Source organism: Mycteria americana, chromosome 7, assembly GCF_035582795.1.
Source record: "Mycteria americana isolate JAX WOST 10 ecotype Jacksonville Zoo and Gardens chromosome 7, USCA_MyAme_1.0, whole genome shotgun sequence".
Classification (NCBI taxonomy): domain Eukaryota; kingdom Metazoa; phylum Chordata; class Aves; order Ciconiiformes; family Ciconiidae; genus Mycteria; species Mycteria americana.
Genome location: NC_134371.1, coordinates 66946217 through 66973140, shown reverse-complemented (window position 1 = coordinate 66973140; position 26924 = coordinate 66946217). Strand labels below are relative to the sequence as shown.

The 26924-nt window shown below is 40.4% G+C and overlaps 1 protein-coding gene across 9 annotated transcripts in view; it reads right to left on the bottom strand.

The window, feature by feature from the left end:
* PATJ (PATJ crumbs cell polarity complex component) overlaps window positions 1-26924 on the bottom strand; it is a 166614-nt gene that overhangs the window by 22764 nt on the left and 116926 nt on the right. For all 9 annotated transcript variants that reach the window (XR_012776642.1, XM_075508878.1, XM_075508879.1 and 6 more), the window contains 5 exons: window positions 23597-23669; window positions 19527-19619; window positions 14174-14245; window positions 13502-13619; window positions 12759-12892 (listed from right to left, as the gene is read on the bottom strand). Coding sequence is in view for 8 of the 9 variants with exons in the window: in XM_075508878.1 (XP_075364993.1) it covers window positions 12759-12892; window positions 13502-13619; window positions 14174-14245; window positions 19527-19619; window positions 23597-23669 (490 nt within the window). In the remaining variant the exon portion in view is untranslated. The remainder of the gene's footprint in view (window positions 1-12758; window positions 12893-13501; window positions 13620-14173; window positions 14246-19526; window positions 19620-23596; window positions 23670-26924) is intronic.

The following is a 26924-nucleotide window of genomic DNA, read 5'->3' as shown; positions in this document are numbered from 1 at the left end:
ATATACCCTCCAAAAACGCTACGGTTGTGAAGTTCCTTCACCAGTTTGACGTGCAAGTCAAAGAGGAGACTTTCCGCAGCGCTTGCAACAAAAGGCGGCGAGGTTAGCAGCGTGCGAGCCCCGCTGTGCACTGCCTTCCTGGAGCAGGAGCAGGAAATAGCTGCTGGAGTAGAACAAAGTACCTTCGTGTTTCGAAAACACTGTTAGATACTACATCTCTCATCACCAAGTTAACCTCCCCCCCCCATGTTGCCTTGCGATCCTTTCCCAGCACACATGGTGCATGTTGAACAGAAAGAAAACTCAAATGCCCTTAAGCGAACGCTCTGATCAAGACAACACTGAGAGCATTATTCTCTTTCATTCCCACTACACCTTATTTAATGATGTGGACTTGTATCTACAGCCGCTCCGCTGCTGCTGGAGCACGGCACCACTGTCACAGGCTTCCTCTTTGATACATATACACCAGTCACTGAAAAAAGCCTGAAGGATTTTAATCACAAATGGATTACAGCTGATACAAGCGTCCCAGATGGGGGAAAAAAAGATTTCAATCTACCTAAATGAAGGCAAAATACTATGAGCTGTGTATCAAGGTAATTAAGAAAATCAAAAGAACGGTTTGATTAAAAAAAAAATATTATATATATACACACATACCACTGGCAACTGCAGGGTTTTCTTGAAATAACTGAAACAGCTATTACCAGTGGAAGAGTAACACGTGCACGTTCCTCTTGGCAGCACTGCCAAAATCCTCTGCTACGTGTCTTAGATCTTCTCTCAGTTGTGGGGTTTGGTTGTTGTGGTTTTTTGTTTGGTTGGTTTTGGGGGGTTTTTTTGGGTTACCTTTGTTTTAAAAATGATCATGTAACTCTAAGTCAACACAAGAGACTTTTGCCTGGGTGAAAGCCAGGAGGGTGACAGTGATGTATATTTTTTCACCTGAGGCTGATCGTGGGTAACTTTGAGAAAAAGCTGAGTCTGTGGTTTAGAACTTCCATAGCACACTTCACTTCTAGTTTTTTAAACACTTTACAAAGGAAGGCATTTAGAAGTGGCCAAGAAGATAACACAAAATATTGACCAGCTTGTTAAGACAGCATCGTTCAACTAGGACACGCTAGGGCAGTGGATGAACATGAGGTTCAGTAGAAAAATGGCAATGTGACCATGTAACAGCAGACCGGGCACGTACACAAGATGGTCAAATCAAACACTTGCAGACTGTATTTAATCTGATATTTCCTAACCTCTGAGCAAGGAGCTTTCAATCACATTTCTTTAAGTTTGTTTTCTATCTGCGGTTGCTTTAAAAATGGTCAACAAACTGGAGTTACCAGCTCTTCCCAGTACCACGTTATTAAATGTAAAACCGCACATACCTAAAGCTCAGATTCAGGAACCACCGAATGTTATCGGTTTGACCAATCTTCATCATCTATTTGAAAAGGCAACAATTCAGTATTACATTGCGGTTCCTGCATGTGTTAGAAGCCAGACCTAGAACTAAAAATACACATGGCACGAAAAGGTACATTCCTGTTTGGTCTGTGCCTACCCCAAAGAAGGAAACATCTCGCTGACCTGCCAAAGCACTGTTTTTCTTAACTAGGTTTTTTTGAACTTCAAAAAAGTGTAGTTGAATCAGGCTTATCAAATCAATTAAAAATAGAATGAAGCAACGTGTCCATATGTGTCCAACGTGTCCAATGTGTAAAGATTTTTAAATAGTCCATAAGCATAAATATGAGAGTCTTACCTTCCTTAGCTTATAAACTATGATAAACAGACATCTTTCCTCTGATACTTCTGGGATCAGCTCAAAGTATATTTAACCCAGAAGTACATTTAACCCAGAAGTAATCTTTTTCCATGGGATCTAGTGGGATCTGGATAAGACTCTGTTAGTTTTGATCCTCCATGACAAGTCACTAAAACCAAACTATTAATGTTATTGAATATTTTAAATTATATCAATATTTTAAAGAAGTTTACACAGTAATAAGATGTAATGTCATACTCCAGCCATCTAACTAAGCCCTAATCTGTAATGACTCTATTAACATGCTACAGATTTAAGCTGTAACACCCTTCTCGGTGCCTCAGAAAAAAACTAGGATCTATCATAACTAAAACAATACACAGCATTTATTTAAAGGATAGGTTTTGGTTACTGGACGTCTGCAGCTCCTGCTCACTAGCTTCAAATTCAGTTGCGTGCTTGATATCTCTAGAAGTCAAGGCCTACATAGTTCAAAATCAATCAACCAAGAGGGAGGAAGGGAAAGTGGAGTCAACGTTCAACTAGAGATTGTGAATTCATGGTGGCTCTGGACAGATTTTCACTCCCATCCCTCCCCATCTCCTTTCACTACCAGTTTCATATAGATTATGGCACTCCATGATACGCTTGGCAGAGTCGCAAAAACAGTTCGTGCAGAAGGGGGAAATGAAAACACTCTCATATCAAGAACACGGTTGTTTAAAGAAAGATATCCAGCTGCTGAAAGCATGCACCTCATAAGGTTTACAAATACATTAAAAAAACTGGAGCTTTAGTCTTTGTATATTTTGACAAAGAATGCTTCGTTAGTCTGGGACCGTTATACAAATTGGGAATTAATGCAAAGTTGAACATTTCTTGTATGGGACAGAAGGATGCCGAATACAAGCCAGGGCATATAAACAGCATTTTAACATGCTAACCAAAGTCCATGCTCGCAGATGTAAACCTTGACTATCTAACCATGAAAACACTGAAAGACAAATTAGAAGGAAAGTTGTCTGCTACTGCTGAGGTTGTCGAACATTGCTGGCTGAAAAATGCTTATATTGAAGGCTATTGAAGGGCCTGCAGTTCAATGAAATGAAGCTGAAGGCACTGATATTATCTATGCTGCATGGCTAAAAAAAATCACCCGCAAGCCAGAATAGTTGCCAAACATGGCAAAACCATACGTGGCTGGTATATGATATGCACCAAATCTGTTAACAAGTGGTAATGTTTACCAAACCTGCCACACAGTATATTAGATGGTATTTTGTAAGGTTCAGATTTGAGCTGTGGGGCAGCTACACCCCACTCACTCTCACTTTACCAGCAGAATACCGCTGGGATTGCACAGTCTTCTTGAGCAAAGGGAAGGCACACGAGTGACAATTCTCACACTGACTGACAAAAGAGGTTTTGGCTATGGAAGAAAAGGCAGACAAGCAGAAGAGTTCATGGAGTCTCTTGGTCAACACCTTGAAGAACAATGCCGGCGCAGAGTGAACGACTACTGAACAGCGAGTGCAAGACAACCTTACAGAAATTAGCACCCAATCTGAAACCCACTTATGGAAAATACAACTTGTAAAATGTGCACAGTGTGATCTACATTGCATTTCTTTCTATCTAAAGGAGGGGAATAGCCCTGAACTCTTGGGGAATCGGATCTCAATCCCCCCCCCCAAGCTATGCATATTTTTTCTGCTTGATTTATAACAACTTCAGAGACCCGATAGAGGAAGGTATCAACTCGCCCATCAGCAGAGAGCACAAATAGAAATGCTCACGTTAAGAATTAAATTCAGGAAGAGTGACAGCTTAATCTTTGTATCTTAAATGTCAGAGAACTGGTATGGCAAAGACCCCAGGCAATGACCACATAGCACTGTCTTGATTGAGCCTCTGGGAGAAAGGTGGTAAAGTCAGCTTCCTATTCAGGAAAATCACTGACCAAGCGAACCTTAAAAGCCTGCTGGACCATAAAGAGTGGTGAGAAAGTCTCACAAGCTGTCTGGCTTTAGGCTTGGACTGCTCACACATTTTCTGCAAGTTTATAGCATCCGAGCCAGCCTCTCTAGTGCTTCTTTCCTTCTCTGCAACTGTTCTTCAGAAGGACAAGCAGCAGCTTTCAACGCAGGTGTCCGTTGCCACTGAAAATCAGCCCCCAGACTACAAAGTTATTTGCAAATGTTGGGAGTAGACAGTGAAGGATTAAAAGGACACAAGACATGAAGGAGGCTCAAACATTACGTACCATGGATATTTGGATTAAGTTGTTCCATGTGATAAAAGGTGGAACAGCATGCAAGAGCGGAGATTTCAAAAGAACTGGAGCAGAGAAATCCCCATATACCCTGTGTTGGCTGGATTTGACAAGGAAAAAGGTCTGAATTTTGGTAAAGACGCTTCTTTCATAGTAGTGAATAGCCCTTATTTACTGCAGATCATTCACAACAAGCTATTTCCTTAACCGAGCTAACATTAACTTTATCTTTGCTGTACTATTTCAGTCTACCAGACCCAGCCATTATTTTGATAGGATCAAAGGCGCTTCACAGAAGTAAGGTGAACCACTACACACTGAGGACTGCAATAATCATCAGCACAGAATGACACCGGGTAAGATACTCAGTTAGAAATGAGTTGTTTGAAAATCCCAGACCATGTTTTCCAAGATGTGCATTTTAAGGTGGTAATCATTAGACAAAAAAATCCCCCAAACAGTCCTGAGAGTGACGACCAGATCCATAGCTCTGTCCTCTGGCTACAAGGCTAGCTCTACCACCAGAGCATCACCAGCCATTTGTCCCGGACCAGGGGAGCATTACATGGGGAAAAGGTGCCTGTCTCCCAGACAGACACTTCTGAGCACACACAGCCAATGATGCTGAAAGTCCAGGTCAAAACAGAGACACCAGATTTTTGGGAACCTACGTGGCTGGGCAGTGCTAGAAAGCAGGCAGGGCAAACTGTTGGAATTACATGAATTTTACGTGCCTGTATCTCAGTTTGGTCTGTAGTTAGGTGAACGAATCTTACCACTAACCATAATTATGTGTTTGGTGTAAGAAATGAGGCTTTCTGCATTTGAGTAATGAGTACTTACCTGAGGAAGCAAAAAAGTAAGCTACATGTAAAACAACATTCAGGAAAAGATGTTTTCTGATTTAGTTGACAAGTTGTGTTTTCCTAAGCTAATATTACACATTTCCAACAAATTTCCTACATAGCTACAAATGTTAGACTAAATTAGCATTTATTAAAGATAATAAAGCTACAAGGGTTTTTGCTGACTGCAGGGTTACAGATTTGTCTCTTTCCCAGGGCAAGTACAATATCATTAGTTATTTCCTTTTCAACTTTTATAATACTTTGTCCAGAGCAGTAAAATTGTCATTTCATTTTTACAGGCTGGTTCACAGATAAAGTAGATATCAACTAGTTGCACAGTGTGTTTCACTGAAGAATTAGCCCCATATAAGAATCTCTCAGTAGTTAAAATAAATCCAGCTGCTGGTTACTTGTAGGCAGAGGAAATTACAACAGTTATGTTATGATCTATGATCTTCCATTTGCAGATCTAAATGGAATCTAAAAGATAAAGGTTCAGCAACAAAAGCTGAAGGTCAGCTCCAAGCAAATCACTTGACTTCTTAAAGGGGTTTATCTAATGCATTGTGCTGCATGTACCTCCTCCTAACACTCAAATATTTTGCAATTGCTAGCATTCACAAACCATTAACAGGCACCCAAAATCCTAAGCCAAACACTACTGTAATAAAACAGGCTATATAATGTAAAAATGTATTACCGTGTTAATGTAAAAATGCTTTACATTGCATGGATACTGAAAAACTTCTCTACTCAAGGTCAAAACAAAAGGTCTGTTTCCCATTTAAGAACAAGCCCTTGCAAGAGATGGTGTTCACTTGCCAACTTTCATAAAAAAGATTAATCCACAACATCAATATGAATATAATTTTTCATACTAAAATACAGATTTATTTTAAGGAAGTGGATAATATTTGTATTACATTTTATAGGCCCCTATAGTTACATCTGGTCCTTATTTATTTAAATTTTATTCAGCTTGCATAATATTTTTGCTTACAGTTATATTCTCTAAGATCAGAAAAGCTAAAACCTGAAAATTCAATGGCACTATTCATTAACATTCCTTCGGTCTGCAGTCATAGACATTTGCAAGCTCTCCTTTGATTCTGAAATAATAAAACTAAGGTAATAAGATGTTTAGTGTAAAAATATATGACTTAAGTCAGAATGATAGAAAGAGCTATGTTTCTATGAATCACATGCCAAAGCAAACCAAAGTTTTTCAAAAAGTATACATGCTCATTTTAGAGGGAATAATAAAACACAGAACTACATATTAAAATGTTAACTCTCTCACTCTCATTATTTTATTAAATAAAAAAATATGAAAATTTATAGTGTACAGTGCATAACACAGGTTATAAAGAATGCATGAGATCCCGAATGCATATGACACAGGAAGCCAAAAGCCAGTGGTTTCAACCAGCAACTTCAACCAGCAGCAAGCATGATACTCCTGAAGTCCATTCTGACATGTCCTACTGCTTTTGTATATTGTCAGCTTAAATTTTATGGTTGATTTACGCTCCTGGAAGACACCAACTTCTTCAAGCAAGGCACTGCTACGCAAGCTAGCCGTAGAGTCAGCTAAACTGTTGCCAAAGATCCATCAAATACAAGATTTGCAAAACTTACTACTCTAATTCTCATTTGCGATAAGTCATGTACAAAGCAGTTTGGTTTTTTCATGCTGTTGTAAGCCAACGTCCTTCTGGAATTATGATGAATCCACCAACTTCACTTTAACATTATCCAACCAAGAGTCAAAGCAATTCCTCACAATTTCAAGCTAACTGCATTTACCACTCTGTCATTAAATTGCCTTCTGTTTTATAAATGTGGGTGATGGCTAAGAAGTGATTGCATTTTTTTCTCTCCCAACCGCAGACTTTTCCTCTACAATACCCAAGCCATGATTAAAAACTTAGGACTTCTATTACCATTTTTCGTTCTATTGTTCCATTCATTGTGCGATAGGCTTAACAGCAACAGTATCTATAGCCAATATATTGCTGAAACCCTCCTGAGGCCAATATCTTGCTTTTCATTTGTAGTTACAAGGTAAGCATATTCCACTAAAACAGTTTCAGTCTTAGCTGCACTTGATGGCTGTCTACAAAGTCGCTCAGACCTCGGCTGGCTATCGCTGATGAAGTTATTTCTGCCTGAATCTAAATATAACTGAGGTGAGAGGGAGGGAAGAAAACTCAACCAAGGGAGAACCTGTTTGTTTCATAACACACAAGTCACATCAGTCATGTTTAGGTAGGTCCCCACTGCTGACTGCAGCATGGCACAAAACAGAGATATCAGACTTGGCTTCGGTATTAGTAACAGCCCGCTCTTGGCAGCGTGGAGATCCTAGCAGGGTAATTAGCCCTCACAGCTCCAGGGGCAAACATTGGGTCTTGAACAGCTGCAATTTAAAGTCAGAGTTTTCTTGATTATTCCCTTGCCCTTCCTTAACAGATGGGGTTTATGCAAGGTATGACTCACCTGGACTGACAGAATGAATCTAAATATTCTTCTGTCAAACTGCATCCCCACCATCACGAAGCTCCCCCTGCTCCGCCGCAAGCCAGAAAGCCTTCTGGGCTAACCGAGGTGATTAGAAAAGCTTTTTCCTCTCCGACTCAGGCGTTAACCAGCTCTCACACCAACTAGTGTTAGCTGAGTGCAGGCATATTCTGTTACTTTTTGGAACACTGCTAAAGTGTTCCAGTTCCCTGGCTTTGTGGATCACTTTATTTTACAGATGGAGTACCTTAAAGTTTGTTAATTGCCTTAGAAATGCTTTTTATTAAAGCCAGCTGAAAGGAAAAGTAAAAGAAAAATTTTTTACCAAATTCGAAGTAGACAACCCAGTATAAAAATTCTGCACAAGAGGTTTGTTGTCATTTTCAATAAAAAAGACACAGGATAAAGTATGCTTCTTTTCTTCCTTTCTACGTAAGGTTCAGATAATGACTGCCTCCTAGCTACTCCACCTCCAAAGAGCCCCTAGGTTACTGCTCCTGCAATCTTTTTCTCTTTTGTGTTATAGGTGCCTCTTCAGTACTTAACCGGGATTTCAAGCCCCAGCTGAGCCTCTGCGCTCTCCTCCCCTCCCAGGGTTTTCTAACTCTGCCGGGGGGGAATGTCCCTGTACCAGCCTCCACTGGCCTTGAAACCGCTGAATCCCCTCCGGCACGTCTGAGCGTCTTAATCACCCAGGCAGCAAATACAGAGTCAATAAGTCCGAGTAATCAACTCAACCATTACTAAATTATTCAGCTGGAAGCAAAACAGTGCTCCCACCTACTAAGAAAATGTTTGTATCTTAGAGCCATGCTTTTTCCATGTACTGCCAAGAATAAAACCTCTGTAAATTGACAACCCTGTTTTATAGAAAATGGCTCATTGCAAGTTGCTAACTGGACAAGACGTTGCAGCCTTCACCCACTCTGGGGTGATAATGGGGTTCGGATGATTTCACCCCATCTGCCATCTGGAGGAGTACCAGGACACCTTTTTTTAAACAATTCCTTGATGCCCTGTTCTCAGACGATTTAAGAAGAAAACCTCATAGAAACTTTCTGGCAAAACAGTTTCAGAGGAAAAAGCCCATTACTTGAAACTAAATTATTTGCCTTGAAATGCAATTATTTGCCTTGAAACAACTTATGCAGAATGCAATGAATCAAAAGCAGAATAACTGAGGAACATTTCCTAAATGTAGTGAACAACTGGACTATCTGGTGCTGCCGGTCCTGTATTCTGCAGGGCCGGTTATTCGTCTCGGACCCGCACGGTCCCAGCCTGTGCAGCCTTGGGCCAGCTGGCCATGCCAACGCTGGCTTGCTGCCATGAACGCCCAAGTCTGAAAGCTGAACTCCACGTCTAACTAAGGGTCACAGCTTGTCCAGGCTGGGAGCTGGCAGCCCAAGCACACGAGCATCCTGCCCAGCGCGCTGGGGTCTGCAGCTCTCCGAGCTGCACCGCAGGCGTTGCCCAAACAGGTCTGCCGCATTCATGAATCCCGGGCGTCCCGCGGCTGGAGCGGTTCAGGCGCCCTGGGAGCACTGGCAGCTGCCGAGTGACAATGACACCCCTGTCAGGTTTATGGCTGCTATTAGCAGTGGTGGAGCTGACAAGCATTTATACACAATTCAGCAGCCGGGGGGACGAGAGGGCAGGATGGTGTCCTGGGGAGCAGAGTTAGAGCCTCAAACCTCATTTTGGGATGTTTCTGAAAACACTACTTTTTTTTTTTTTTTTTTTTTTAATTCCCACTCTGAGGTTACTTTTAAAAGTTTGATTGGACTACAACCAAAAAAAAAAAAAATCTTCTCACAAATTGAAAGCCCTGTACTTCAGCCAGCTCCACTCTGCAGTTTAATTGCTTTAAAGCAGAGGCCATGTGTTGTGTTCTCTCAGGGGTACATGGGAAGGTGAAATGAAAGACAGTGAAGAAAAAAAAATAAAAATAAAAAGCAACCCTTAGAATAAAATGAAATAGGACTGCTTAAGGGCTATAGCAGTCTAAAGATCAATGATGTGAAGAAAACTCTCAAGGACAATCCTTCCTTCCCCCTGCCTTTTCTATAAGCACATCTTTCCAGCTGATGCTCTCTTGCTCCCCTAAGCACACAGCCACAGTCCCTGCTTATAATAGATGCGTTTGAAAGGTTTTGCAAGTTTAATGGGATGGTCATCTTCTCAACAAAAAACATTTCACAGGGGTTAAGACATCACTTTCCAACCTTCTGAACAAATTAACCTCCCTGCTCACAGGCTGTATTTTTCAAGTCTCTACTTGGTGATTTCTGATGAGATTCCTACGGTTATGACTTAAAAGTTGCACTGTATATTTCATTTTGAAGCACCGTGTCCCTTTAGCGGGCTGCCAGATTTATTATTCTAAAAGCTGGGACTGTACATCATGTGTTTAAGAAAGATTCAAAATATTCTGAAGTGAGCTTTTCCCACCACACGTGAGCTGCTGTTGTGCACCAGTGTTGACTACCAGCGCTCAGTTAAACATTTTCAGACCAAGTGCATTTTAATACCACATAGATGAGGTCCTTATACTCTTGCCATAGCCCTCTTAGATTTGACAAATTCTATCAAGGCACAGCTTCCCTCTGTTCCCTGTACCAATAAATTACTTCTGAGACCCTAGGAACTGGGGTTGATACTGGGGTTCATTGTTTTGTAGGCACTTACAAACACATGCAGCTATGAAATAAAGATACCCCAGTAGAAAAGGCAGGAAGAAACGGGTGTTAACATCTTGTTTGCCCAGAGGACAAAAAGGTAAAAGAAAAAGTCTCTGCAGCTGTTTGTGGCACACGCAGGCACTGCTCCTGCAGATTCACCCCTATTCTGCCATGCCTTTCTCATCCCCGATGGAGCACATTTCCATGGTCCATCAGGGCATCTCACCTCCATCGTCTGTGTGTGCCATCCGAACTACAAGAGTACAAAAGACAGCATCCCTACTTCATGCCTGCAGAGATGTCTACGAATGGTGCTATTCCCATTCTTTCCGACTTTGATCTGACAATTCCCATTTCAAAAAATAGCTAAAAAACCAAACTCGAACTGCTGAAGCCAATTATAGCTTCATTTTAATTCCTCTGCACTGCGGAAAACAGCGGGTCTTGGATACACAACTTCTGCCACACGAGGCCTTCAGAAGTGATGAACTTCTATGGCACATAAGTGTAACACATACATAAGCAGTGAAGCTGTAAGTCAATTTATTTTGCATTTTTTAAAATACAAAAGATGTCCATCTATATCCCTAAGTTAAAAACAAATGATGTTTTTAAGCGAGACAAGCATACATCACTCAGCTCCACGCACCTAATTTTGTTATATTTCCTCTCTAGTCCGCAGAACACAGAAAGACACAAACTTTCCTACAGTCCTGAGTAGTATTTTCTTTTACCCCTCCTCATTTCGTTATGTGAACTTCATTTCAACTCTTTAACAAAAGGTTTTTTTGCCTCCATGGCAAAAGAGGAAGGCATCAAAATAATTTGGGGGAGATCAGTAGTACAAAATAGACAGACTGAAGATGATCCCACCAGATAAAGACACAACCCTGGCTACCTGGCTAGAAGGGTTTGCACACACCGTTTTGGATAAGCAAGTTATGGAGAATCCCAGAGAGAGTCTCTGCATATGGTAAACGATCAGATTAGACTGTGGTCTCACAAAAGCAACTTGTTTCCTATGAAACAACATTGCCTGCCTTTAAATGAGCAGATTCAGAAATATGAAAAGAAACAGGGACTCATTTTGGTAAGTCCTGTAATGTGAGGGTCAGAAATGTGGGAAGACAGACCTCCCTCCCTTCATGAATTTCAGTTACTGCAATCAAATGCATAGATTTTTAAAATAAATTCCTAGGAGGACACTTTAATGAATAAACTAATGAAAGTATAATACTTAACCAAAACCATTTACTCAATTTAAAGAATAAAATCCTTTGCATTTTTCTCATCTGCTCTGTAAAGCAGATACTTATAATTTTCATTTATTTGTATTAAAATCTCATGAAAGACATGTACCAGATTGCGTCTGACAGACTGCCATGTATTATTTCCAAATTCCAGTTAAATGAAAAAGCAGAGAGATGACTAACGTTGAACTTCTTATTTGAATTTACTCAACACTGAGGAGCTTGACAAAAAAGGGACTGGGTACAAAACAGCGCATGGCTGGACAGAGTGAAAACCATATAGGTTGATTTAAGCCTTCAACATAACTCAGATCTATCTCCATGTGAAACAGAGCAATTCATCCAAACTCCACATAATCAGAGACTTGGATAAATGGGACCAAAAGCTGAACCTTTTCCAATTTCAGCTTTAATACTGTAAAAGATACAGCCTACACTTTGCAAAACAACACTTTCTTTGTCCTTTCAACTTCCTCAGGTTTTTTTCCTTCTTTTTTCTTGGTCTGGAAAAGGATTACTACATTGCAACTGTCTGTAGCTGCTGACACTCACAGCACTTCATTGCTTAATGATGCACCACCATGATATTTTCAGGAACAACTGCATGTAACAGAACAGCTCTATTGCTTTAAGTGTCTCTGCGGCAGGGGATTCAGGAGAACCCAGTAAAGACACCCTTGCAGCAGAGTTGTTTACTGAAAGAACTGAATTGGACATTTTAAAAAAACCAAGCTGACATTCTGTTATAGTGTAACATAGCATCTCTTAAATGGAAAGCAGAGTGGAAACAGCAACAGCAGAGGCGGAGAAGGGTTTAGCATAACTAACTTGCTGAGTTTGCACTTAAACTGATACATTTTAATTTAGCTGAAGATAGTTTTTTTAAAAACAGCATAGCCAAGAGCAAGATTAAGCAAAAAGACAGAGAAAACAATTAAAGATTACCTTTGGTTTACCTCTGTTCAGTAGGGGCATTTGCTGGCAGGCAAGATCAATCACAGTTTGTTTAAACAGCTACTAAGCATTTATGCTCTCAAGACGGAGTTGTTACCCTTGCTGAAGTAGCTCTACCTCTGTGACATTCATTCCTAGTCCAACTATTCTGGTAACTTACCTGCTTGAAACTCTTAATTCACAATGGTTAAAAGAGAATACATATTTGTAAACTCTAACCATAGCAGAAAGCACTACTGAAAGACAAACCTTTCAATTTAAACAGGAACAGGAAACAACTGATCTGATACAAGGCAAAATTATCAATTTGTTATTGGAGATTGTAGTTGCTGGTTTCTCCTCCCTCTACTGAACAATTCATTAGAGCAATTACAGATTAATGGCATCATTAGTTTCTACGTTTTCTTTGTCTTTGTCTCCTATTCTTTAACAGAGACAGTAAATATTAGTTTAACAGAAACTCACCAGCGGAGTGTCTTTCCCCCCGACGATGCTGAGTCCTAGGCCTGACCGACCCTTAGATATCTCTATAGTCATCTCCTGCCCCGGCACTATAGGACACGTTGCTGGATCCACAGGCAATGGAGGTGGAAAGACGCCTAAGAACATGAAAAGGTAAAGAAATAAGTCACACTACTCAATGAGAAAATGAAGACTATCAAAGGAATCGTATGAGAGCAACTAATTAAGCTCTTGTATTTTGCTCTTCACCTTTACAAATCTAAATCGAACTACTACTCTGAGTCACTTCTGAAGTCTCTAAATCAGAACAATTCTAGAGCTCTGGGAGTAAAGGTTCAGAGTAAATGTCTGGGAGGACATTTAATTCAGTTATAACTTATACAATTCAGACCACGACGCCAAGGTGTATTATTCCATTCACGACAGATAAGGCCATGTCCCAGCACTCTGGAATGGACAGGATGTCCCACATTGCCTTTCCTTCTGTTTTTATTTTAATTAAAAGGAGGAACAACGTCTTTGCACATAAAAGTCAAGAAAAACAAGTAAAGACATCTTCAAGCTCTCCAAAATTATAAGACAAGAGAAAAATACAAACACTTCATAAAATAACTTAAAATAGGTCATTCGATGTTCAAAGAAAAAATCTCAGCAAGAGTTATCTGGAAAAAAAAAAATAAAAGATCCATCCTGGGTTAGGGTACTAAATAAACACTATATTGGTGGAAAAAATAACTGGTTCATACTATGGCTGGTGACTTCTGCCTCTGGAGAAAGATAAGTAGGTGCTGGCACCAGGGGTATCTCCTGTAAGTTGACTGGTACTTTTGTTGAAGTTTTGGATTGTTTGATCTGGTTGAGGACCTAAAAGCAAAGCAGAAGCAAAAGAGATCAATCACAGAAAGGCATGTTATGTGGACATCATCATTAGTTGTTGATTATCATACCTTATTAAATCCACTGAGTCAATAGAAGGGAAACAAGCAATAAGCATAGATGAACTGAAAACATTCTCTTCATAAATAAATGGAAAATCAGGATGACTGGATAACTGTGCTTCCAGAAATGCTCATGTAGGAAGTAGGGACAGTACTTCACCTTTCTCAATTGTGCCTCTCATACCAAATAACATGGGGGTTTTCTGGTTTTTTGTTTTTGTTTTGTTTGTTTGTTTTGTGGTTGTTGGTTTTTGGTTGTTGTTGTTTTTTTTTCTTTTAAACAGCAAAGAACATCCTTGACATTAGCCTGTGTGACAATTTCCGCATAATTAAAGAGAAGCAAGTAATTTTTTAAGTTTCCCCCCAAGAAAATGATTTTAATGTCTCCCCAGTTAACCCCTTGTCCCCATAAATTACTCAATCTTCAACTAGATCAAGCCCCCAGCACCCCCCCTTATCGGTTAACATAACCTCACATACATTTTCCGGGAGCTGCTCCTCCACTTCCTGCTGATCCGCCAGCACTGGTTTGTCAGCTTTACATTTCACATCCTAAAAAGTCAAAAAAGAAAAGTGAGGTGTATTGAAAATGTCACATTAACTTAAACAAAACATCCTCCAAGACTCAAAATGATGATTCTAGGCAAACAGTGATATTTCGTCGTGCAAGTACACTTGTAGCACAACACAAAGCTGAAGCCCAGAACTCAGAAGTGGAAAAAAATAGTATGAATACAGGGAATATAAATCACATAATCACAGAATCGTATAGGTTGGAAAAGACCTTTAAGATCATCGAGTCCAACTGTAAACCTAACACTGCCAAAACCACCACTACACCATGTCCCTAAGCACCTCACCCAAACGTCCTTTAAATACCTCCAGGGATGGCGACTCAACCCCTTCCCTGGGCAGCCTGTTCCAGTGCTTGATAACCCTCTCAGTGAAGAAAAATTTCCTAATATCCAGTCTAAACCTCCCCTGGCGCAACTTGAGGCCATTTCCTCTTGTCCTATCACTTGTTACTTGGGAGAAGAGACCGACCCCCACCTCTCTACAACCTCCTTTCAGGCAGTTGTAGAGAGCAATAAGGTCTCCCCTCAGCCTCCTTTTCTCCAGGCTGAACAGTCCCAGCTCCCTCAGCCGCTCCTCATAAGACTTCTGCTCCAGACCCTTCACCAGCTTCGTTGCCTTTCTCTGCACATGCTCCAGTACCTCAATATCCCTCTTGTAGTGGGGGGCCCAAAACTGAACACAGTATTCGAGGTGCGGCCTCACCAGTGCCGAGTACAGGGGCACAATCAGTGCCCTAGTCCTGCTGGCCACGCTATTTTTGATACAAGCCAGGATGCCATTGGCTTTCTTGGCCGCCTGGGCACACTGCTGGCTCATATTCAGGCGGCTGTCAACACACACCCCCAGGTCCTTCTCTGCCAGGCAGCTGTAGTAATAAAGAATTACTAAAACCACACTGAACAGTTTTGAAGGCATACAATGTAAGGAAAGGGCTTTTTGGGAGGAGATCACGCGTGGTCTGTATTGTTCCTGAGCAATAAGAAGCTGTAAAGAAGAAGGAAGTGCATCCTCTGGGGCAAGGGGGACAGCAATTCCCCTGCTGTGGGAAACCTGCCGGTATTTGTGTGCCAAACCTCTAGCACACAGGTAGCTGAGACCCTTTGGTGCCTACAGCAGGAAGGGGTTCAAAGTCGTCTGTTCTCTCCTTCCCTCTCCCTTTTCTGGTAGTCCTCAGCAGCACTGCACATGCCGGCAGCACTTAAATAAAGTAACTGCTTAAAATGCATCATCCAGCCTCATTATAAATATCTCAAACAATGGCACTTCAATCGCGGGCTCCACTTGTATCCTAATTTCTTTCCGTATCCTTGCAATACACTAAAAAATATTTTTTCTCTCCTACTTCTACAACTGCTTCCAGACAGTTACTGTGTCTTCCCCTTGTTAGCTCTTGGCCAAACTTAGGCCACTTTGATCACAGTATTAGTTATCTTACCCCGTGTTAAAAAAAAAAAAAAAAGGATAAACAGCCTCGTTTTCAGAAAAGCTGAGTACCAAGTTCAAAAGACAACAGAGAGAGTCTGCATCTCAAAAGAATTTCTAATTAAGATGACAATTCATACATTTAAAAAAAAAACCACGCAAATTTTAGGTAACCAAACTTGAAAATGCTGGCCTTGTTTCCTGGAGCTTTATTACGTTAAATCATGCCAAGCCCCACAGGCTTTTTTTTTTTCCCACCCCTGCATTTTTCTCCAAGCTTGCTGTAACTATATAACTGTAACTATTATCCAAATGGACAGCAAGAAAAAAGATAAAAGTAGTGATCTCATTGTATTATCAGAGGTGTCGGGGAGAAATGGGAAGACTGCTTTGTCATTTTATGAGAGATTGTTTTAATGAGCAATGAAAAATTATTTCATACTTCCCTTTTTCATTCTGATATGTGACTAAAATCTGAAGCTTCATCTTGCACATCAAGTAAGCACCAAGCATCACCTTTAAATCTCTCTAATCTTCTCCATTTAACTCAGACTATGTTAGAGGTACCTGAACAAAATAAAAAGATTTCCAGCCCCTCAAGCACCGAATTGTACACTCGGCATTTGTCATAAGCCTGCAACTCGACTGGTTTAATCTAATTCCATTCCCTCAAATGCGTCCAAAAGCAGTTTTACGAAGCCCCTCCTCTTTGCCAGTGTTTCAAGGACATCTTTTCTGTTTGTGATACAGACAGATTATTGTTCCAAGTTCAAATCTTTTAAGGAAAATGAATCCATTCTCACATACCAAACATCAGTTTAGTTATCCCACCTATGGGACACTGAATTAGGTACACGCTCTGCCAGGCCACTAATGATGCAAGGTGCTTCAGAGCACACACGACTGCTCAAGCCATTTTCACCTTTGTAAAGTTAAAAGTTTCGAGAACATCTCAAAGCCCCATAGAGCAATTCTTTCCAACGACACCTCGTGGAAACCAAGATAGCTACAGTCCTCAGAAAACCACTTCCTTCTATCAGGCCACCTCAAACCTCAGCTAATACGCATGCAGGCTTTGCCTAACACTTCCATTGGCTCCAGTTCAGAAATAAAGTTGTTTTCTTTGCCTCTCTTATCATCCAAGTCTACAATGATGTTCATTATATAACTTGATACTTTTTGAAGTGATGAAGTGACAATGAAAAGTATCTTGGGAGAGACCGACAAATGTATCAGCAACAAATGAATAGAGAATGATGTGAATTTTTAATTTTTTTTTTTTTTTTTTTTTTTAATTACAGCTGCCACTTGGTGAGACATCCTGCCCATGCTTTGAGCTGTAATACTCGTGGAAGATCTCTGCTGATAAGCACATACTTTTTATTTACTCAGTGAACTTGATCTTACTTGTTGACTTTTACATTCCTGATTTCTCCTGACATATGACTGAGAAATTCAATAACAATGGTGAAGTAGCATTAGGCTCTAGTAGCAACCATCATGCTATGAAAAACAAGGCACTGTTTTCTTTTGCCTCAACAGTCACTAAAAGACTGCAAGAGAAATGTCTTTCCCTCAAAATAACGAGCTGTCTTGTGCTGCACTGCAGTGTCCAAGTCTTAATGCCGATATGACTACAAACCCATTTCCTTCTGGTCAGAAGGGACTGATCACAGCCACCAGCATTTACAAAAATAGGATACGCTTAGAAATATTTGCCATGTAGTTTTAAAATCCTGATTGAAAGAAAACTCTGGAATTATGAAACTGGCTTTCAGAACTATTTTTCATCCATTTATGCCTCTAAACCCAGGGTTGGCCCAACTGAAGGCATTATGGAATGAGCAGCTGGATCTATAGGCATTCGAATACTTTTCTAAATCTGCCTCCTAGCCCTTAACTTTTCCGTATCTATTTATCTAATGGAAAAATCAGTGAGTCGCCTCTAAGCAAATATCCCTTGAATGAAGGTAGGGCTACGCAGCAGCCACAAGAGTGACACACTCACTGCCTCCTGGTCTTGCCAGCGACCCGGGACAGGTCGCTTGCCCTCTGGTCCGCAGCGGGGATAATAATACTGGCCTGCTGGATAAAGTGTTTTGGATTCCAAAGATAAAAAGTGAATTGCAGCAGCCAGTTGCTGTTACATGAACAGTTTAAGTGGAAAGATGAGATAACTCGGTATGGACACTGGGAAAGAAAAACTAAGTACTATACTGATGTTCTCCTCACCTAGAGGCTCTCAACAAATCTATGCCTTTGTCTTCTCTTACCTTTCTGCCATTGCCCTGTGGTTCTGGACAACTCTTACCACCAACGCTTTTTCTTTTTTTTTTACCTTTCAGTCTAAAATACTGTAACTGCTACCCTTTGGCTCCACAGTTACCTTCTTTCTTGCTTCAAGTTTGAAAAGAAGCTGCCAATATATTCTGGGTTTTGGCCCTGTTGTTCCAGTGGCATCTTCCCTCCACACCTATCTTGGATTGCTGCAAATTCCGCTCCCCGCCATTAAATTTGCACTTCCTCTAATACCTTTCAAAAAGCTGCACAGCACAATATCTTACACCAAGAGTTCATTTTTGTAGAATACATTTTATATATTTTTATCAACTTCAGTCTTTGAGCAATTTTTCATATTACCGTGTAATCCCTCAAAAGTTTTTTGCCAAGTTGAGCAAGAACAGCAATAAAACCAGGTGAATTACACCTGTAAATATGTATAATAAAACTCTGATTCATTTATATTCCAGCGCATCAAAGGCAGATTCTGCACAAGGCTACCAAATACAAATAATCCAACTTTTTTGTGTTCCATTAGGAACACAAACCAATCCATTTTACATGGGTGGTTAATTCTGATGCTTGAGTAGCACATAACACTTCCTAACTCTTGGAGTTCATAGACTCATTAATGAAATACTTACTAGCTATAGAACATTATGTATATTCAATTCACATTTGCAAAACCCAGGACACTCTTTGCAAAAGACATAATGGAGCAGAAAGATGACATGTGAGAAAAACAAAAAAATCCAGAAATGTCAGGTTTCCTTAGTTGAGGACAGCACACACAAACTGTGCACACACAGCAAGGCTCAGCCAATGCGCTGCTTGAAAAAGGAGCAGGCTGTTGGACAAAAAGACTGTCTCAGCAAATTTTATGTACCTCTACGTTAGTCACTCTTCAGCATGTTTAGTAGTTTTCCATTTTAAACTTTTAATATAGAGTCCAAAAAAAGAGATTAGAGCTGCACCCTGGAGGACTTTCAGATTTCTGATAATGCACAATCCTGACATATTAAACAACAAAAAACTCCACCTATATCAATGAGAATTTCAGTATTTATTACATGCACACTGACAGTACCACATTAAACCAGAAGTTATGGGCTTGATGTAGAAATTACTGAGGGTAACTCTATAGCTATGTTATTCAGGAGGCAAGACTAGATTATGATAATAGACATTTTGGCCTTAGAATTTATGAAGCTATGAATATAAATAAGAATAGGATTTACAGACCACGCTTTTTTCTGAAGTTTGTCACACATGGATGGCAAGAGTGGAAACTCAATCCCCTCACTGAGAAAGAACTCAAGAGAGGGCCAAAATGCTACATATAAACTCTTATCTCAATATTTTAACAAATTATACTGACTGCTTAGTTCATGAAAACAGTCTATGCACGTAAAGCTAAGAGTTTGATTCTGCTCTTACATGTAATGGATATTATTTGACAGAAGTGTGCTGTAATACTCCAACGCAAAGGCAGAGAGAAATGAGCCTCCATTTTCTAAGCTCTAATCATCATTAAATATCACTTTAAGTCACTTACAGCTTTGCTGGATTCCTCATCGGTCAAGCTTTTCATGACAACTTCCAAACTCGGGTCTTCTTCGCTGCTTGCAGGTTCAGTGCCACCATGATCCTGCTCAAAAGGATTGATAACAGTTTTTAAACAGAGCTATGATCCCCCATAATAGCTAAAGAAAAAAATTAGACAATTTTACCTTTTATTTTGTTTTTCTAAACAAGTAGCAGCATGAAAAAGTCGAAAGATCCACAATTAAAGCATCCTAATGTCAGGAGACACATAAGCGATACAAGTTTTGAAAGACAGACCTTGGTCTCCACTTGGCCAGCCCAAAGTACCATGAGGTAGTCCAATACTAGCACTTAGGTGCAGATCTGGGTCAACTTTCAAGGCCAGACTAATCCCTATCAACTGTGAAAACTCTTGAGTTTGTATTAAGAGGCCTTCTCCAGACTTCTGTTGGGAGGGAGAGTCTCACGCATGCTCAGCACGTTCAAGGAAGCCCAGTTTCCTTCATACAGTCTGAACACGTCAGTAGCAGCAGGACTGAGTGCTCCACCCTGGAGGAATCGGTAAAGCCAAAGCTCTTCTGGTTAGAGCACATGGCCACCAAGCTCAGCAGGCTTAAGCCAGCACTGGAGCACAATCCTCAACTTGAAGTGCAAATGTAGCCTCAGGATTCAGGTAGTTCTGCATTACTGTGAGAATCCTGCAAATGACATTCATTGACACCTACGGGAGAACCAGCAAATGAAGGGAATGGCCCAAAAGACATAAGTATTTTCACAAAGATGTGCTCCAGAACTTCCTCCTGCATGAAGTTTTTCTCTTTCTGTCCCAACAAAAATGGCCTTTGAAACATAAAATTGCACCATACTAAGCAGAAAAGCTTGTCTGATCAGGATTTTCTGGTATTTTCTCTAGACAATAACTAGCATATATTTAAGAAGCATATTGTGCTGGTTTTGGCCGGGATAGAGTTAATTTTCTTCACAGTAGCTAGTATGGGGTTATGTTTTGGATTTGTGCTGGAAACAGTGTTGATAACACAGGGATGTTGTAGTTCCTGCTGAGCAGTGCTTACACACAGCCAAGGCCTTTTCTGCCTCTCACTCCACTCCACCAGCGAGGAGGCTGGAGGGGCACGAGAAGTTGGGAGGGGACACGGCTGGGACAGCTGACCCCAATGACCAAAGGGCTGTTCCATACCATATGGCGTCATGCTCAGCATATAAAGAAGAAGAAGGAAGGGGGGACGTTTGGAGTGATGGCGTTTGTCTTCCCAAGTCACCGTTACGCGTGATGGAGCCCTGCTGTCCTGGAGATGGCTGAACACCTGCCTGCCCATGGGAAGGAGCAAATGAATTCCTTGCTTTGCTTTGCTTGTGTGCGCGGCTTTTGCTTTACCTACTAAACTGTCTTTATTTCAACCCACGGGTTTTCTCATTTTTACTCTTTGGATTCTCTCCCCCATCCCACTGGAGGGAGTGAGCGAGCGGCTGGGTGGGGCTTAGCTGCCGGCTGGGGTTAAACCACGACATATATTCTTGCAAGAAAAAATTATTTCCTTCCCATACCGACAATTAAAGTTAAGATAGATAGGGAATGGCATATTTTCAGGAAAAACGTTAAGTAAGAATTTAAAGTTAAGATTACCACTAATTTGGTTATATGTAAAATTTAATGTGTTGACCCTCCTTCCATTTTTTAAACCAATCAGGTCCTGAGTCTGAAAATATTTTTGATCTATTACTTTGATTTACTTTATTTTAAAATAGTTTCAATACACTTGAGCCTTTGATCCAAATTTGGAGCTATTCTCTCTTGCAAAGCAAAATGGACTATGTGCAACAAATCAAATTTCAAGATCTTCAGTCCTAGAAGTAAAATTATTTCTGAATTTTCAGTAGACACTTTACATTTAAGTGCACAATGAGAATTACGCAGATGTCTCACTGCCACTTGAGCAGGTAAAGTACCTCTGCATTTGTACAAAGGCTCACTCTGTTCAGTATTGCAACAAAATATCTGTGGCTTGCTGATGAATGAAACTTTTTAAAAACAGATATTTTTACAGTAATTAATATTTAACACACTTTGCTTCTGGTGGCTTGCCTGCAGTATTACACCACAACATAGTCTTGTCCTGCAACTCCATGCAATGAAGCAAGACCCCGTCTTAAGGCATATTTACTGTTTATCACTTTCCATATTAAAATACCTTAATGAAGATGAAGAGATAAGATGAAGAAAATTAACACAATAGTACATCGTAACTATGGCTCTCTGATATTTTGTTACACTCTCCAGGCTATTTAATGGGATCTGATGAGTTTTACGTACAGTGTATGTTAAACGTTTGTTTGGTATTTCAAAGATATTTGAAGATATAATTTCAAGATATAATGCAGAGTCAGATTTGTTTTGCTTTACTTAAAGACAGGAACAGCTGACAAAGGAAAGCCATGTAGATTTCTATACAACAACAGTATCTTTTGGTTACATCTATTTTATATAATAAAAATATACTAGCTAGAAGTAAAAACCTGCATTTAATTCTAAAACAGACACAACGTAAATAATAAGAGCTTGCCATTAATGCATGAAACTCAACCCACAAGCATCTATCTACCTCTAAAGGCAAACATCGCATGTGAGGCTGAGCGCTTTGGTTTCCACATGCTGGCAGAGTCTATTTACAGTCATTTGACCATAGCACAGAATGTGCCTAAACAAAGCTTCGCGGTTCATCCTGAAGAGGTGAATATTAAACAAAGCCGGGAACAAATGCAGGTATTAAAGAGTCAACAAAACTAAAATGAACTTGGGCTCTGTAAATTGTAGAGTAATTTGCAATCCACCAGTTGCACCTGGGACATGCTGCTTCTGTGGAGGAGAGAACAAAAAGCCAAAGCACTGTCCAAAAATGACTCAGATCCAAACGAAAACTGAGCAGCTCTTGCACTGGACAGCACTACGCCTGTATGGAAGTAGCCATCAGCAGTAATGTAATCTGGAAAGCAATAGCAAGTGTGTGAACAGGAAATTCATCCAGAGTTACCTAGCGTGGACCAGTGCTGTGGGATCACAGTAATGCTTATTGAAATACCAGGAGTTCAATGCACATGAATTTATCAATTCAAGGCAAGACCAAACCCCAATTGAATTATAAAACATCTTTTGCTTTATTAGCTCAAATAGAATTAAAAAGCAACAGCAAGGCTAACCATGTACTTTATCTAGAAAATTTAGTTACACCATATTGAGATGTCAAAATGATAACAATGTGGTGACTCTGCAGGGATTCATGGTGCGCAAGAGAGCAATCAGTCTACACTGGGGCTGAGATAGCAACTATAATGAAGAAAAACATTGGTAAGATTACCACACAAATGAAGTTTTTGCATTGGAAGTCTGCACGCTACAACACTGTGTACTAGAGCTCACTGCTTAAACAGCCCTCATCCGCTCCTCCGGCAAGAAAATGAGCAGAAATGGAAGTCTGATGCTGGAGCACAGGACGAAGTGGTGGACCAGGGCTCTCGGTTAGGCTGGGATTGTCTCAAGGGGCTCTTGTAATGCAAACCATGCACACAGTGACCTCTTTTACCGTAGCTAGTTGCTGGTCATCCCTACTTCGTTTTTAGAGATGCTGATGGGAGGGTATTCTGGGGGAAAAGGAACCTAAAAGGTGGGAGCTTTCCCCTGAAAAAATGCTCATTTCTCTTCTGTAGGAGGATATCCATGTTCCGGGCAAAAGATCCTCACCATGACTATTCTAACCAGCTGAAAATGGAGCAGGATAGGAGATGGCAAGGTTTTCATTTGGAGACTTTTCTTCCTCCCATACAGCAATAACCTGTTTAATACCTGTTGTTAGTGCCATGCCAGCCCTTTCAGTAATGATGAGATCAATAAAAAAAGAGACAAGGGAAAATATACCTACTAGGTCAAGTTTCTACCCAAGGTATTTTATGATTCAGGGTTTAATTAGACAAGGTGCTCAAATTTATAATGAACTGCTAATTATGATTAATCTATCTAATTTACCAATCCCTAATTAAAAAAAAAAAACCACCCACAAACCTTACCTCAATAGAAGAGTGGGAGCTGGAAGGTAATGGGAAAGGAGTAACAGCCATCTGATTGACTGCATCTTCACTTCTATAAAAGAAACAAACAACAACATATTACACACTAAACCATAATGGCCAAAACTTTTCTTTTGAGTTGGTTTTGCCCATTATGAACATACTTTTACTAGCATAAAAAGTAACTGTTTCTTACCAGAAGTTAGAGCTAAGAAAAGCACTTCATTTTTGCTTTTGGGCCTGTGCGAACCTCATGAGGTTCAACAAGGCCAAGTGCAGGGTCCTACACCTGGGTTGGGGCAATCCTCGGTTTCAATACAGGCTGGGGGATGACGTGACCAAGAGCAGCCCTGCGGAAAAGGACTTGGGGGTACTGGTGGATGAAAAGCTGGACATGAGCTGGCAATGTGCGCTTGCAGTCCAGAAGTCCAACTGTATCCTGGGCTGCATCAAAAGCAGCGTGGCCAGCAGGTCGAGGGAGGGGATTCTGCCCCTCTGCTCTGCTCTGGTGAGACCTCACCTGGAGTGCTGTGTCCAGCTCTGGAGCCCTCAGCACAAGAAGGACATGGAGCTGTTGGAGCGGGTCCAGAGGAGGGCCACAAAAATGATCCGAGGGCTGGAGCACCTCTCCTACGAGGACAGGCTGAGAGAGCTGGGGTTGTTCAGCCTGGAGAAGAGAAGGCTGCGGGGAGACCTTATAGCAGCCTTCCAGTACTTAAAGGGGGCCTAGAGGAAAGACGGGGACAGACTTTTTAGCAAGGCCTGTTGTGACAGGACAAGGAGCAATGGTTTTAAACTAAGGGAGGGCAGATTTAGACTGGATTTAAGAAAGAAATTTTTTACAATGAGGGTGGTGAGGCACTGGAACAGGTTGCCCAGAGAGGTAGTGGAGGCCCCATCCCTGGAAACATTCAAGGTCAGGTTGGATGGGGCTTTGAGCAACCTGGTCTAAAGATGTCCCTGCTCTTGCAGGGGGGTTGGACCAGATGACCTGTAAAGGTCCCTCCCAACTCAAACCATTCTATGATTCTACGATTTTTGCTTTTGTTCTTTGCTAGCAAACAGACTACATCTCTTCTTGGGACCACAGTAGTTTCATCTGGGGCATAGTGACACCACATTCTTTGGAAATCTAATTTTGTGTGGATTATCAGAGGATGCAGTCGGAGCATATGGTCCCTACGCATCAATAGATGTGCTAATACTTCATTAGCCTCTTCTAATAGTGTCTACATTTGTAAACTGCTTGTTTATAGTCTAACATTCACATTACCGAAATATAATACCTCTTTTACTACAATAGATTGCTTTTTCTTTTTTGTTCATATTTGCTGTGGTCTTTTCTAAAAGATTTAATGTAAAAACTTGGAAGAATTTTTACAAAATGTAAGGAGAAAAAAAACCCCAGATGAACATTGATTCCCCCTGTACATAAAGTGCATTATTTTTCAAAGACGCTTATTTTATGTATGGCATCTTTTCCTCTGTCCTCTTTAAAACGCATTCCTAAGTCAACATCTGATTACTCTGTAACTTTCAAAAGCCTTTTTTTATTAAATAGCATTCTGCCTTGCTAATGTTTTTCCTCAATTGCCATTTAAAATTATTTGGCTTGTGGAATTAGCTCTGCCTTTTTTTGGCCTCTGTAAAACCAAACCAAGTAAAACAAGATTTCAGTGATATTGTTTAAAGCGAATCTGAGGCATATTAGAAAGGCACTCCAAATTTTCTTCAAAAACTGTACTGATGTGCCTCTTTATTTTCGGGGTGAACAGAAGCCAGGAACATGATGCAAACCCCATTTTGCTAAAGATTCAGTACTACCACAGAGCCTCTGCTCGCCAAAACAAGGGAGAGGAGGAATTGGTAACACCGCTGCCTTGCAGATACAGAACTTGAGATGAAAGGAAACGACCTCTCCTGCGGTGGGTCTTCTGCGTCTGGTTTCTGGTTTTACCTACCTTCCAGGTCACCGTAACACAAGTACAATTTTTTCCTCTTTAATTTCTGGAATAAAATATTAGACTAGTGTGTGTTTAAAAACATTTTATAGAAATGCCTGGAAGAAAAAAGTCTCATTTTATCCCTCAAGAGTTAAACACATGAAGCTAGCATGTTATGATCACTGAAAGACAACACTGCTCTCAGCAGAGCAGCGTATGGGAAATTCAGTCACAGGCATTTGAAATGATAAATCCTGCAGGCAAAGGTTGGTGAATTCATTTACTTATCTTCAACCAAACAGCCATACAATTCAAAGGAATTGATTCTGTGCTGCTCATTTTTGTACTCGCTCCCAGCCTCTCCTCTTGGCCCTGCTCAAAGCCTTGCAGGAGTCAGAAACCATGCTAAGATCAGAACCAGAGTGGCCCATGATGCAGAAACATGTGTGCACAGGGCCAAGACAGAAATCTGAGGAATGCACAGAATCAAGCCCGTGAATTTCATAAGTGTTTCACAATTTCCAAATGCATTTTATCCCGTAAGGCATATTAGGCAACGACATTTTTCCTCCTCTTATCTTCATGAGACATTGATCTAATTATGTTGCTTTTCTAACCTAGAAGAATAAATCCGCAAATGTAAGGTGTCTAAGAGTCCCAGCAATTTTTACTTGACTGTAGAGATTTTTCTGACAATAGTTTACACAAAGCACAAACAGCATGAAAACTAACAACACTTCTGTAGCTTACAATGCGTGCTGCATACCTTGCAATTAGGAGCAAACTTGAAAATAACAAGGTACGTATAAACTTTTGTAGGAAATATAATTCTAAAAATTGCTAGACAGAAGCTTCATGATCTGCATGATAAAGTGGGATGTAATTAATTATACAAATTAGTTTCTACTTCATATATACACACAAAATGTTTTTTTTTCCCCCCAATCACTGGGCATTTTTATGCAGTTTTAAATGGATGGCCATTTTTATTCCAAGCAATAAAAAAACCACTTACAGTAATTCCCTGGAAAAAAAAATGAAAAAAAAGAAAGAAAACCAAGGTTACAAAGTGTCACAACTTGTAATCTCCCCCTGCTAGGACTCGTACATATTTAAATACTTTAATGCTGCTTCAAAGGAGAATGCTTCAAAGCAGAATCAAAGTGTGAACATATTTTAAAGTGACAGATCTAATAATAAATTGCTCTTTCTGCTCTCCACTTCCATAAGTGTCCTCAACTAAAACACGAATTTATTTACAACTAAAAGGAGCAATCATTTTCTTTTGATGCTGGAGCAGACAGCTTCGAAGTCTGAACATCATATTCAAATTACAGTTACTGCAAATGAGCAGTCAATGTATTTGCCAATAGTTGCTACATAAC